Source organism: Molothrus aeneus, chromosome 5, assembly GCF_037042795.1.
Source record: "Molothrus aeneus isolate 106 chromosome 5, BPBGC_Maene_1.0, whole genome shotgun sequence".
NCBI lineage: Eukaryota > Metazoa > Chordata > Aves > Passeriformes > Icteridae > Molothrus > Molothrus aeneus.
The window spans coordinates 4975565-4988781 of record NC_089650.1 but is presented as its reverse complement, the minus strand read 5'-3'; the positions used below and the strand labels follow the sequence as shown (position 1 = coordinate 4988781).

Below are 13217 nucleotides of genomic sequence, written 5' to 3'. Positions count from 1 at the left end.
TTTAATTTTACTTGTCATTTTTCTATCCCAGTACTTAGAAGAAAAAACCCACTACAATATTCTGGCCTCAACATCTGTGATATATTACAGTTATATTTCATTTTCCTCTTAATTCCAATGTGTTTTTCCACAAAGCTAGTTAAAACACTCAAATTAAAAAGAGCTACCCCAAGCTGATTATTTTTTTCCATTGGCTTGCTAGCCAGGATAAATCATTCCTTTTGCCTAGCAGAAGTTTCTTTTAACTTTCCCTGAACTCTAATAGAGATTGTATCTTTATATGAATCCACAGGAAAATCTCTTGATTTTTTTTCTTGACTCTTGTATTTCTTAGATCATCTCTAAATATATTAATGTTAATTAATGATCTCTAAGCACCCTAAATTCCATGGTCAAAAAGGTGCTTGGGTGAGTTCAAATCCAGCTGGTTCTGTCATCTTCGGCAGTTCCCTGAAGCAGTGAAAGATGTTTCTGGCATTTAATTCTCTTTTTTCTCAGACCTACCTTGCTGAGAATGCCCAAGGAATTTTCCAGTGTCGCTGTTCTCCATACACAAGCTGCAGTAACAGAGAGGGCACAAACCCCTGCATTTCACTCGCTCAGTTTTGCTGCAAAAAGCAGCAAGCTCCTGCTCTTCATGCAAATCACAAGAGCTTTTAGTATTGGTGTACAAGACCTCACTGCGTGCACCATCTTGTACATATTTAGATAAATTCTAACTCATCCCAGGCTGCACTGCCAGTTGCAATGAAAGCAACGGAGGTGATGGAAGAAGGGAAGACACACACAAGCATTTTTTACTTTTTTTCTTCTTTAACTTGCTCTTCTCCCCCATCTTCTTTTCCCTAGTGATTTTCTCAGAATTTTGCTGAAATCTTGGGCAGCAGACATTTACAGCAATGCAGTAGGAAGTTCCCCTCTATCTTATCTAGCAGTAGATTTTCCTCTCTGTCTTCAGCCAGATCCCATCAGTCCAGGGAAGAGCTGCTCCCCTTGGTGAGCGTTTTTCTGTGAGGCACTGGGCAGCCTTTCAGCATGGGGATGGTACCAGTCTGCAAACCTAAAAGTACAGACCTCCCTTCAAATACACATCCAGTTGTGGGGGCTTTGCTGCTCACCCAGATTTGTAATCAAAGGTAAACACATATAAACTAATTCTACCCTTTCTAATATAGTCAATATAGCACCCTCATTTATCTCTTGCCTTGCTTCCTCTACATTCTCATACACCAGCCAGGCAAACACAGGAGGGGTGGTTCTTTTATTATTTCTTCATAGACATCTGGTTTGTAAATGGCTGTGCTCTTACCTTCACTCCCTGATCTGTTCTTTGAGGAGACTGTCTGGCACAAGATGCCAACAAAACCACTTCTGCTTCATCTATCTCCCTGGGCATCTGCTAAGTAGGACCCATTCCCTGCTGCAGCCAGATGACCAAGCTGTGGGGACTGGAATCAGCTCATGATCAGCTGATTGATGGCCAAAAAATGTGACTTGGCTCTAATTGCTGTTGCAGGGTAATGGGACATCCCAGCTGGTGGCACCCCAGTTGTTGTCTCCAGCTCCACTTTGAAGCTCTGAGACACCAGCCAGCAGTGCTGCCTGCTGAGCCTTGTCTGAGGGGTTGGGAGAAAATCTCCTTCATCCAAAGCCAGACATCATTATATAAGATGAACAGACATGAAGGCAAAGATGCCTCAGCTGTAAAGAAATACTTGTTAATAGGAAAACATCAAAACAAATTGATGTTTAGAGACAAGGAATTTGAGACTCAACTGTTTGACCATACTTGAACACAGTAAATCACACAGAGTGAGCATTACATATCATCTAAACAGTCCCTATCCTTGTTTGGTTTTTTTACCAAAGAATTCATCAAATTAATAATAATTTATTCTTGGAAAGATGTGTAGAACAAGAAAATGTTGCTAAGTAGCTTTGTAAGATCTATTCCCAGTCTCCATATGACCACTTCTAATGTTTTCTGATAATGCCTGTGATGGGCATTTCAAATCCCAGAATGACATGTACAGACTTTATTGTATCCCATAATATCACACAGGAATCCAATGAGCCTGTAGGCTGCTTTTTTCCTAGGAAAATGTTCTGTATCAACATTAAATAACTTTCTAATTTAAAAGGCAATGAAAAGACATAGACTGGGAATTAAAAGTAGCTGCTACAAATCTCAGATGAAAATGGTTGATAACAATCTCTCTGTTTGGGCTGCCGGTATCTCTGGATATCCTCCCTTGAGCAAAGATTAATTACACAAAATTGACTGGGGCTGATAGTTCACCTACAGTCATCCAGAGCCTCTTGCAATCCACAGACCCAGTGCTTTGAAACCAAGGTGGATTGGGTTTTCTCCTGCTTCCACCAGCATGTGCAGCTCCTTTAAGCACCTTCATCAAAGCACAAGATGGCTCATCCATCTCCACACTCTCCCAGAGCCTCTGGGCTTTCCAAAGGATGGGTCCTGGCAACACTGCATGTGGAATCTTTCAGCTGGTAGCCTACCTGCCTCCCTTCCCAGGAAAACCCGCTCCTGGTCCAGAGTCTCTCTGGCTCCAGCACTCCCCAGAGTTCTACTGAGGAGTGGGGATTTTGCTGCAGACCACAGGGCTCCTTCCAACCTTAACACCCCCAGTGTAATCAGGACTTGTGCAGTACAACAAAGAAGCTACTGAAATTTCCTTCTGGACTCATATGCTTCTGGAACCCTACAAATTCCAAAGGTCTCCCTCCTCCTTTCAGCCTGAGGCTGACCAGAGAAACCCCAGAAACACCCAATACACAGACAGCACCAAGTTTCACTCTGTTCTTCATTTTTCCTTCTTCCTTGTCCTTTTCCCACACCATGAAATCCCATCAGCCAATTCAGAAATAATTAACAAAGATCTGCAGAAGTGCTCAAACATCCAGTGCAGAGAAGACAAACACAGCCATGGCAGCAGAAGGACATGCCTCTGGGAGTTTGTTTAATTCCTCATCAATCACCAAAATCCTCATAAATCACCAGTCTACAGGGAAGAAGAAGGCTGTAGATGCCACTCACCCTCTCAGCACAAATGGAGCATTGCCAAGTGTTGGACACAAAGTTCCTTCCTATCAGTGGCTCAGGAAGTTCATCTCAGGGAAGAGCTCTGTTGCCATTCTCATTTCCAAGGCAGGCTGTGGGATGCTACAAGAAATGGAAAAATCAGTTCTTACACAGTGCACAACAAAGTCATTTGGACTGGCATGGATGTTTTGAACAGTCCTTTTCTTCTGTTTTATTTTGACATCAAAATCAGTGTCATGCTCTTAGTAGACAAGAACCTGAGCAGGCCAAGTGTGTCAGAAAACATCTCCCAGCTTGCAGCCCTCCAGAGCAGCTGTGCTTTCACAACACTGCTGCAGGTAAGTCAAGATGATGGATTTATTTGGGTGTTTGGGATGGGACAACCTGGATTTGAAAATATCTGTTACTTGGAATGAAAACCAGATACAGGCCATGCTCCTTTCGGGAAACCTGTCCACGGGTTTCTCTCCCTCTTCCCTCCTAGAAAATGAAAAAAAGAGGAAAGAATAATGAATAATGTAATTCAGAACATAAATCTCTCTAAAGAAGTGGAGGAAAAGAAGACTGCCTTTTCCAGCACAGTGATAAATACACTGCTGAGTTTGATGTTTAAAAGCCATGTTAACTTTGCCTCAGGAAATGCAGTGAAGCACATTGGACTGCTCAGGAACAGAAATGAGGACACTGTTGGCATGGATGGTAATAAAAGTGAGGAAAGCTGGAAAGCTGAATTCTCCCTCTTGCTCTCTCTCCTTCTTGCTCAGTGGCCTGTTCTGTTCCCAAGGTCATCCCCCTCAGGCTGCTCTGGGCTGGGACAGACTGATCATCTCCTTGGGGAGCCATTGCCCTGTGAATCAAGAACTGGTCAGATGAAAAGCCAAGTTTAATGAAAAAAAAGTTCATCGCACATGGCTCCTGGCAGAGGCATTCAAATCAGCAAAACCTCTCCTCTCTTACTCGAACAGAAGATCCTCAAAGTCTCTCCAGCTGTAAAACAAAAAGCCCTGCACACATGTAGCCTTTCAACATTTATTTTCATGGCTCAATTTCCTTAGCACCTTCTCATCCAGATGTTCTAGGGCTTCTTCTGGCTGTCTGTCCCACAGAACTCAAATGATGAAGCACAGGCAAGCTGCACCTGCCTCTCTGAGTCAGACCAGTAGCTGTACCTGAAGATGAGCACTACATCTCTGATAGTGGTCAGTATCTGCTTCTTTCTCAGGAGCCTCCCAGGCTTGATTACCATGAGGCTTGATTTCCCAAAGCTAATGAGAGGGATTATTAAAATATCCTGAAAATTAAGAATAATTTGCATAGATATACTTTACCAATTGTTCTGCTTTTCTGAAAGTCATGGGGAAAAATTAGAGCTTTTAGCTGTGTGGAAAAGCAGCCCTTTCATTACTTGTCCTCTAATTGTCAATCTAGTGCAATCTGCATAACCAAATAAAAGCAATTGACTTTCCTTATATTTACCTTAAGCACTTGGAGCCATAAGACTTCTGTCTGACAATTTTTGGATATATATATATATATATGAAAATAATTTATAAGCTATTCAAATTTGTATTATTTGCATATTAGAAGCTAATTAGAAAAGCAAGCTCCAGAATTTCAAAATCTTAGAATCCATAGGAAATGAAGGGAAAAAAAAAACTGATAGCTGCAGGACTCATTTGCTTAAGAAGTTACCTTGCCCTTATTAACTGTATTCAAAACAGGCTTTTGTTGCATAGGGATATGGTAATGTTTCCCCTGAGGTCTGAGATCATGTGGAATCACTGAAGTATAAATGCATATATATTGCATTTGGATGAGCTGACACTTGGTGTCTCCTGGCCCCCATGAGTTAATGCAGGCAGAAATGTAATGGCAAACCTCATTGCAGATGTTGCATTTTCCCCAATTCCCCTCCTTGCAACAAATGAAATTTTAACTCCCTGCTGCAGGAGAGCTCAGTCTCCTCTGCAGAGCTGAGTATCAGCATTTTATATTGCACTGGAACACCCTCAGAGCTTTTTCCAGGGAAATCCACAAGGTATTCACCATTTGCCCCAGTAAAGGCAGCATCACACCCCTCAATTCCCAGTTTTCCTGTAAGATGGTGCCCTTTTCTAATAGGCATTAAATTATCCAAAAAAGCCTCCAGTGCTTCACCCAGATTAGAGCTACAGGGAGGCTGGATTTTTTTTTGTTTCCAAAAGCCCCTTGTAACATTTTTTTCTGTTTTAAAATAGAAGGAAAATTTAAAGTTGAAAAACTTTCAGTAAAAGATCATTTTTATTGAAATAATCAAGATTCAAGACATATGCTTAAGTAAAGTAAAAGCAGTTTAATCTGGCATTGATTTTTTTTCTCAGTTATATATGATTTATAATGGAAATGTAAACCAAATTAAAATGTGTGAGGACAAAATGTGAGATTTCAACCGCACATTTCTGAAATGCCTGTTTCAGAATTGGCATGTTTCTACAGAACATTTGACTTTCAGCATCAGCATTCTTCTAACAGAAAATATTTTTGCAGGGGGGAAAAAAATGAATTTTGGCTAGTTTTATTCAAAATGTTCCCAGAAATTTTCAAAGAGCTCCTTACTTAAAGGAAGATGGCACAGTTTGAGAAGCTTTTCTGATTTGTTCTTGTGGGGTATTTTTGGGGGGGTACTTTTGGGGGTTTTTTTTTGGTTGTTTTTTTTTTTTTTCCCTGCTAATAATTTGATTTCACTGTAAGATTGTGGGAATTTACTATTATGCCATCTGCAATCGAGTAGTATTCCCTGTCAGAGAAATAACAGATACATTTCTGCCTGGCCTCATAATAACCTCACGGACTTTTGGTGGCTGGTGGGTTATCTCCAGGGCTCTTGTGATTAAAACCTCAGACAGCAGTGGCAGACAGATGGCTCTGGAAGGGGCTGTGGTAACTCCCCAGTGGAATGGCAGACTATTACCTGCCAGCAGTCAGGTTGATTTGAAGCCCTGACTTTTTCCAGCTCTCCACAAAGACTTGTGCAACTCAGCCTCCTGAAGTCACTTCAGATTTTTGACACTACAAATACAAGAGGATGTCTAGTGTCTTCTTTTACCATGTCTCTATGGCACAGATAACTTCTAAACCTCTTTTTTTTCCCCCATACTTTGGTAAATTCTTGTTCTTCTTGAAACTCACAACCTTGCAGATCCCATCTCAGTGTAACCACATGGGAAGGAAACATCTCCAGAAGAGCAGTGTGGTTTCTCATTGCCAAATGTGTGCTTTAAATTCCCCTCCACATCTTGCCTACAGCTTTGATGAGTTCATTTCCCCAGAATGTCTCTTGCCATACTTCATCTTGTGTCCTAAGTCACAGATGCAGCATGGCTGAAGTCGGACTCTTGGAGGAGATCTAAAGACCTTGATCTAGAAAGGACCAATATCCTACAAATGCCAAGGAACTACACAACACTTCAGCCTGCTCAGGAAGCTCTGCAGAGCAGGTTCTTAGAGGCACCCTTCCTGCAGTGAGAAGAAAAAAGCAAGAAGAGAATATGTGTCACCCCTTTCCTCATGGGACAAGGCTGACAGACCAACTGTCAAGTTTCCAACAGATATGGCATCTTCATGGGTAACTTTTCATTCTCCAAATCCAACAGTCAAGGAAATACCTTAGCAGACATCCATCACCAGCAACCAGTGCTCTTAGTGGGCTCCTAGAAGCTTCATCCATGAGCCACAGTTTCCTCAGCGGAGAAAGGGCATTACAGATTGCTGGTCACAAAAGGCAGCATAAGCATCTGACCACTCATTCTCCTGAGAAATATGGAGCTACTCTGTCATATTGTGGTACCAGCATCTCAAAGACACATTTCCTCTCATCTCTTCCAAACTAGAGCTATCAGGCATAACTAGAAGGTTGCAAGGCTAGATCCACTCCAAGGGAGTTGAACTCATCTTCAGTGTGTCCTGTGGTGTAGAATTGCTACCATCAGCAATGGGAATGCTGCCTGCCTGTCCTGTCATCAGCAGCTACTGAACAGCTACTGACACTTACCCAGCAGTGGAGGAGCCTCCATGGTGATGTGGATTAAGCACATTCTGTACAGACCTAATGAAGCTGCCTTTCAGACACTTCCAGGGGCTGCTGCTCTGCAGAGCCATTACAGTTGTCAGCAAACCAGCCAAAAGGAGCTCAAACCTCCCAACATGGTCCTCTGTCTCCAGTGTTCCACAAGGATGAGGTGGGGTTAATATCTCTTCTCTGGAATTTCCTACTGAAACTTTCATTTGAATCTGCCTATTAACACACTTTCTTGTTTTCTTCCAAATCTTTATCCATAAGATATTCTAAGCCATGGATATTACAGGGAACTTTGATACTACTGTGAATATACAAAGCCTTTTTGCTCATATTTTTGCTGCTGTCTTTACAGGTCTGAAAAGCCACATCATCCCTTCTCAGAATTTCAGAATGGATTGCATTACAGCATAAATATCCCACTATATTGATTCTGTTACATATTGCTCTTGAAAGATAGAGACTGGTTATTCTGGAGTGCAAATTTTATCCTCTCCTAGCTTCCAAAGCACAACCCATTAGAAACTTTTTCAGACACCAAGTTTGATTTGTGAGACATTATGGAGGTTCAACAGGACCTGGAGGGGTTGTGTTCCTCACAAGCAGTTCCCAGTAAACCTCACTGCCACCTACCCAGGCAGAGCAGGATTACCAGGAACACAGTTCCCTTATCCAGTGCTGTGGCCTCTGAGATTTCAAGTATCTCTCCATTGAATAAACCTGGCTTCTTTCCCAGAGACTTCCTAACCTGGGATCCCGACTTCATGATGGGCACAAGCTTTGACTTTGTCTTTTGTGCCTGTAGGGGCTCTAAGAATGCTCACAGGTTTGCAGCAAGTGAAGCAATTTATCTGCCTAAAAAGCTGGTGTTCTGTTACACTCTGAATATGAATGAGATGTATGCAGGCAACAATATTCTGAGGAAGTTTTCAGACATATTGAAGGGATCACTCAGTTTTTATCCTACTGAATTTTTACTCGGGCTTCTAGAACGTTCTCTTCTCTTTCTTGGCCTCTTCTGCTCCTTAACATCTCTGTTGCCTTTTTAAATATAGTGACATAAAAAGAAAGAAAAAAAATACCCAAACAGTTCTCATTGCACTCATCCCCCTGAGTGTCTTTACACAAGTGCATCCTGCCTCAGATATTTCTTTTCCCACTCAGCCTGCAGGTTCTCTTCTGTATCACTCCAAATATGGCCTTGGACTTGTGATGTATACTTCAGATCCCTTTTCTGTACGAGGGAAACTGCTCAGAACATCATCTCTGACTGATGTCCCTGCTGTGGACCTTTCCCATTCAGTATGTTCACGCTACTCATGTCTCAAAGGAGAAGGGCAGGACAGAAGTCTTGTCTTGAAGCTCCTTTGCAGGTTAAACACCATGCAGGAGCAGGGACACAGCCAAGAGTGCTTTCTGCTCAGTGGTGTAGCTTCTCCAAAAGTTCTTCCAGAGACATCAAACAGATGAGGGTTTGTTTTTCCACATTGTTCTGAGATTTGTAGAAATGAAATCCTGTCCACTTCAGATGGGCAATAGACACTGGCTTTAATTCCAAGTACTTGTCACCACGCTTCCATCTCTGGGAATTATTGCATTCTCAGGTGCCAGTTGCCTGTCCTTGTCCTAAAATTGGCATTCCACATCACTGGCAAGGCTGAAGATTCTTGGATAATCTAGCAATAGCTCTCTCAGCTTTAGGGCTCAGAATGGCCACACTCGAAAGTTCCAGTAATGGGTTCTCAGCTTCCCGTGCTCAGGTCCATGGGGTGCCCCTTTGGCACAGGTGGTAGGATTTGTCTCCTTTCTGAAACCTTTGGGGATATCCAAATATGCATTCAGCAACCCAAAGCTGGGGGTTGATTTCCCCCTCATGAACTCACACAAGCATAGCAGGAACCTCAGCCCACAGTGCCACAGTTTGTATAAATCCTGCCTGCCAGCATCAGCAGAACCTTCCCTGTGCTGCTTTTGAGCCTCTACCATAGACAGTGATATAATTTGGTACATTTTTGACCACAGCTTAAAACACAGCCCAGTTAGCTCAGGGAATAGGAGAAGAAATGACAGTGGAAGCACAATATCCCACAGCACCTCAAAAGGCTTCTTCAGCCTGTCAGTCACAGATGCACAAACACCATCAGCCAGGAAGGATGGAGAATCCTGAAAATTTTCAGGCCTCCTTCAGTTATTTTGAAGGACCTTTGTACCTTCTACCAGGAATGCAGCAAGCAGCAGAATAAGGGTCCTTCTACTGTTAGAAAAGGTGATTTGCAGAACTAGAAAGAGGAAGGGGGATGGGACAGAGAAATACTTTGCTGGAAAGATGTTTGCCTAGCAACACAAAATCAGAATCTATGCCTGACCTGTAAGAAATGTCTCTATGGGCACTGCTGCTTCATTTGGTATTCAAGCCAACTTTTGCCTGTATGTGATCTGAAAACACAAGAGCAAACATGTGAAAGAGGAGGATGAAAAAAATGAAAGCTGACACAACCAAACCAATGAGTTAACCCAAATTATTAAATGAGCTGGTTACCTTGGGTTTTTAATTGCTCTCATCTGCCCATGTCACCAAAATAGGCCGTGCATCCAAACTACAGGGTTTTTTTTAGGTAATACAATGCCAGTTTGACTCCTGCAGCATCCTTGGAGAGCAGGAGCAAGCTGCAGGAGACTTCCATGGCACTAGAGGGGAATTCTGACACTGGCAGAAGAAGAAATACATCAGTTCCTACTTTGCTAAAGTAGCAGACAGGTTTGGCATATGGTAGAGGTTAGCCCTGAAGGATTATGTTACTATTGAATTGAAGGACTCCTAATAAAGACAGTTCCGTTTAATTTACAATTCTGCTTCTTACACCTAAGGATACTTGCAGCCTTGGGTATATTTTAGAATTGCTCTCAGTATTGGAAATGGCCCCAGAGGTTAATCAAGGAATATCAGGCAGAGTGTCTGCAACAATTTGACTCTTCCAGGCGTGACCAGGGCTGGGCTCAGCTCAGCCTGGCCTCCAAGAACACATCCACTGAGTGCCTAGGGCTTTGCTGTGAGGTGGGTAAAGGCAGAGTGAGCTAATTAGCTGCACCAACCCACATTCCACAGCTGGTGCTGGGTGTTGTAGGGCTGCCAAGAGCCATTTAGACTCTCCCAACCCAGAACTGTGTGTAAGGGAATGGGGATATAGAAACAGAAAGTGTTGCTTTAGCACTGCGATATAATGGGTTTACAAATCAGATGGATGCACTGGAAGCTGGCTGGTCCCTGTGCAGACATGGCCTGGATCTGAGCTGGAGAGCCAAATCAGCCCCTGTATTGAACTCATAGTGCTGATACAAGAAACATTTTACCACTACAGTACCTCCACTGCCAGGGTGTCCAGCACTCAGGAGACACTGGGTGTGACTCACGTGTGGTGGTAGTGGAGAGAGCTTACATCAAATTCAGAGGCAGTTGTACCCACTTCTGCCATGGCCAGCCTTGATCCTGGGCATCCTAGGGAATAAGCCCAGCCTCTTGTGCATTTCTTTCAAATCCCTTTTTGCCCTCTTCTGCCATTTTGTTGCTCCTGTGTTAGCCAAGACCTAGTTTACTAGGGCTTTTGATTGGAGACTTATTACAGCTTATTTCTGTCTGCCTTTCTTTAAAGCCAGCTGAACATACCCAATGCTCTTCCTCTATGGTAAGACCAAAAATACAGACCTCCCTCCCAGCTTCTGTGACACTCTTTCTAACACACTCCTTTTTTCTCTTCTCCGTGATCACAAGTTCTCTCTCCAAGCCCAGCCTAGTTATTTGTGCATGAAGCTGCCATGTCATGTATTGGTGTGAGTCTGGTGTTCACATGAGCTGTGAATATGCTGCACATGTGTATCTCTTGTGCATCCTGAGCTTTCCTTTGGTCAAGTTAACTGTTGTTCTGCCTTCTAATGAACCACCAAGAGAGAACTGGACCTGGTAAGATTTCTTGTTAGCCACAATGTCCCTGTGTCACTGTCAATGTGACGCTGAATGAGTTTGCAGTGTGACTTCATGTCCAAGCCTCCAGAAAAGAAAGAGTCGGGACTCTGAAGCTCCTCTTCAATGAGGTGATTCATTATAACACTTGAGTTCGTATTTTGCACAAAAAAAGAGAAGCTGGTGCAATGGTGCACAAAACACTGCTGCCCTGGTGTGCAAGTTCCCACACCACCCCCAGAGAGCTCCAGTTTCTGGATTGCCACTCTGCAGAACCTCCCTCCTCTGGCAAGGACAGGCCTTCAAAAAGCTAGATGAAAGCCAGGAGGAAGTAAGCAGGACTACTCAAGCATCAGCTAATCTACAGCCACCTAGTTTGAAAATGACTGTAATCTTCTGAGGCATGGCAGAGTTTTTGGCTAAGTGGTTTGATGCCAGTAAGTTGCAGATTTGCGTCAGGGAGGGATTTGTTCTATTTTATCTGCTGCTGAGACTTTGCCTGCTGCAGGACACTAGGAGGGCAGAGATAAAGTTCTGCCTACAGTAGCTGCCTCCTCTCAGCAAGGAAGGACAAAGGAATACTAAAACCTCTGTCCAGACCCATGTCCCCACTTGCTGCCACCTAAAGAGCCAAGCCAACCAGAAGAACAGCAGGTAGAATAAGAAAACTCTGTTTTTTTAGTCACAACCAGAGCATGATTGCTGTCCATACAACCTCTAGATTGGTACCTCAGCTCTGTTTTAAATGGTATTACATGGTATTAGAGCTTGGCTTCTAAAGGACTGGAAGAGGTATTTGACCTTACAGTTATCCCTCTGGGACTCTAGCACTGAGAGTATTCAGTGCCATGATTTTTGATTCCTTGGAGGTCACATTCCCTCCTTCACCTCAGAGCAGCTCCCTCCAATCTGCTGAAACCCACAGCCTGATGTCCAAGTAATCAAACCAGGATGATGTGAGGGGTAGGGAGCACTCAGGCTTTTCATGACACAGCCTGTTTCCCTAATCTTTTTCACCCAGTTATTCCATGGGCAGCAAGTGTCAGCCTTTGGTACAGCCTGGTGGAAGTTACCTGGTGACAGACACACCACAGACAGACAGACAGACAAGCTGCAGCTGGATGCAATCCTGATCTGTTGCACATGGTGCTGAGCTCTCTGTGCAAGCAGGGGTCACACCCAGCACCGAGCTACAGCCCCTGCATAGAGACAGGGACAGAGCTGAGCACCAGTCAGCTCAGAAACAGGAGCACACCCAGGTACACATCTGCATCTGGGCATTTAATCCCAGAAACATCCACCCAGGCTGCTCCTGTGCCTTGGCTTTTATCAGAAGCAGACAGGCTGCTGTTTTCACTGCCCAGTGACAGGAAATCCAAAGGGTCTGTTCTCTCTTGGTTTACACAGTGGTGAGTAGTTAACAGCAGGGGTGATCTGCACTGTTTCTTCCTCCTAAATGTTGCTCTTTTGGTGGTGTTTAGACTCAAACTGCAGTCTTTGCAGCTGGGTGGGGACAGAGAGGGGGTTTCCATTCACTGTGCTCCACAGCAGGTCAAGTGGCAGGGTGACAGTGTTATCTCCCCCTGTGACAGGAGGTCACATTCCCACAGTGCTGCTACCGGAAGGCACCAGCTTCACAGGCTTGGCACAGTATTTTAGGGGGTTAATAAACTGGAAAACTTGGCATTTGCTGTGCCCTTGAGCTAGGCAGCAAGTCCTCTGCCAAGGCCAGGTGAGCCTGCTGCTGCAGCAGCCTTCAGATGGATGTTGCCTTCACACATGTGAAGGCTGAGGAACGTCAGAGCTGGTTGCAACCCCAGGGGAAAATGCTTAGGGACAAAGCAGATGCTGTGAGAAAAAACAGGCCAGAAGAAAGACTATTTTAAAATACTCCACACTCGAACAGTAGCAGCGAAGCCAAAAGAAAATGTTTTTAAAAAGCAGAAGTCAGTGCGCAGACTGTGGGAAATACAAAGGGGTCATGAGAAATGAGAAAGGCCCAGCAGTGGGAGAGAGTGACCAGGGGCCAGCCCACAGGAGCATAGCCACAGGAGCACAGGGACAGCCAGGCTGGCAGTGGTGCCAGTGACACCAATACACACCATGGGGTGCCCCTGTGGGGTTTTGCAGCCAGGGGCAAA

At 44.0% G+C, this 13217-nt stretch overlaps 1 protein-coding gene across 1 annotated transcript in view; it reads left to right on the top strand.

Moving 5' to 3' along the window:
* The window catches only part of CACNA1C (calcium voltage-gated channel subunit alpha1 C), a 416271-nt gene that overhangs the window by 367544 nt on the left and 35510 nt on the right, over positions 1–13217 (top strand). The window contains exon 32 of the mRNA XM_066550899.1: positions 10769–10801. Coding sequence (XP_066406996.1) covers positions 10769–10801 — 33 coding nt within the window. The remainder of the gene's footprint in view (positions 1–10768; positions 10802–13217) is intronic.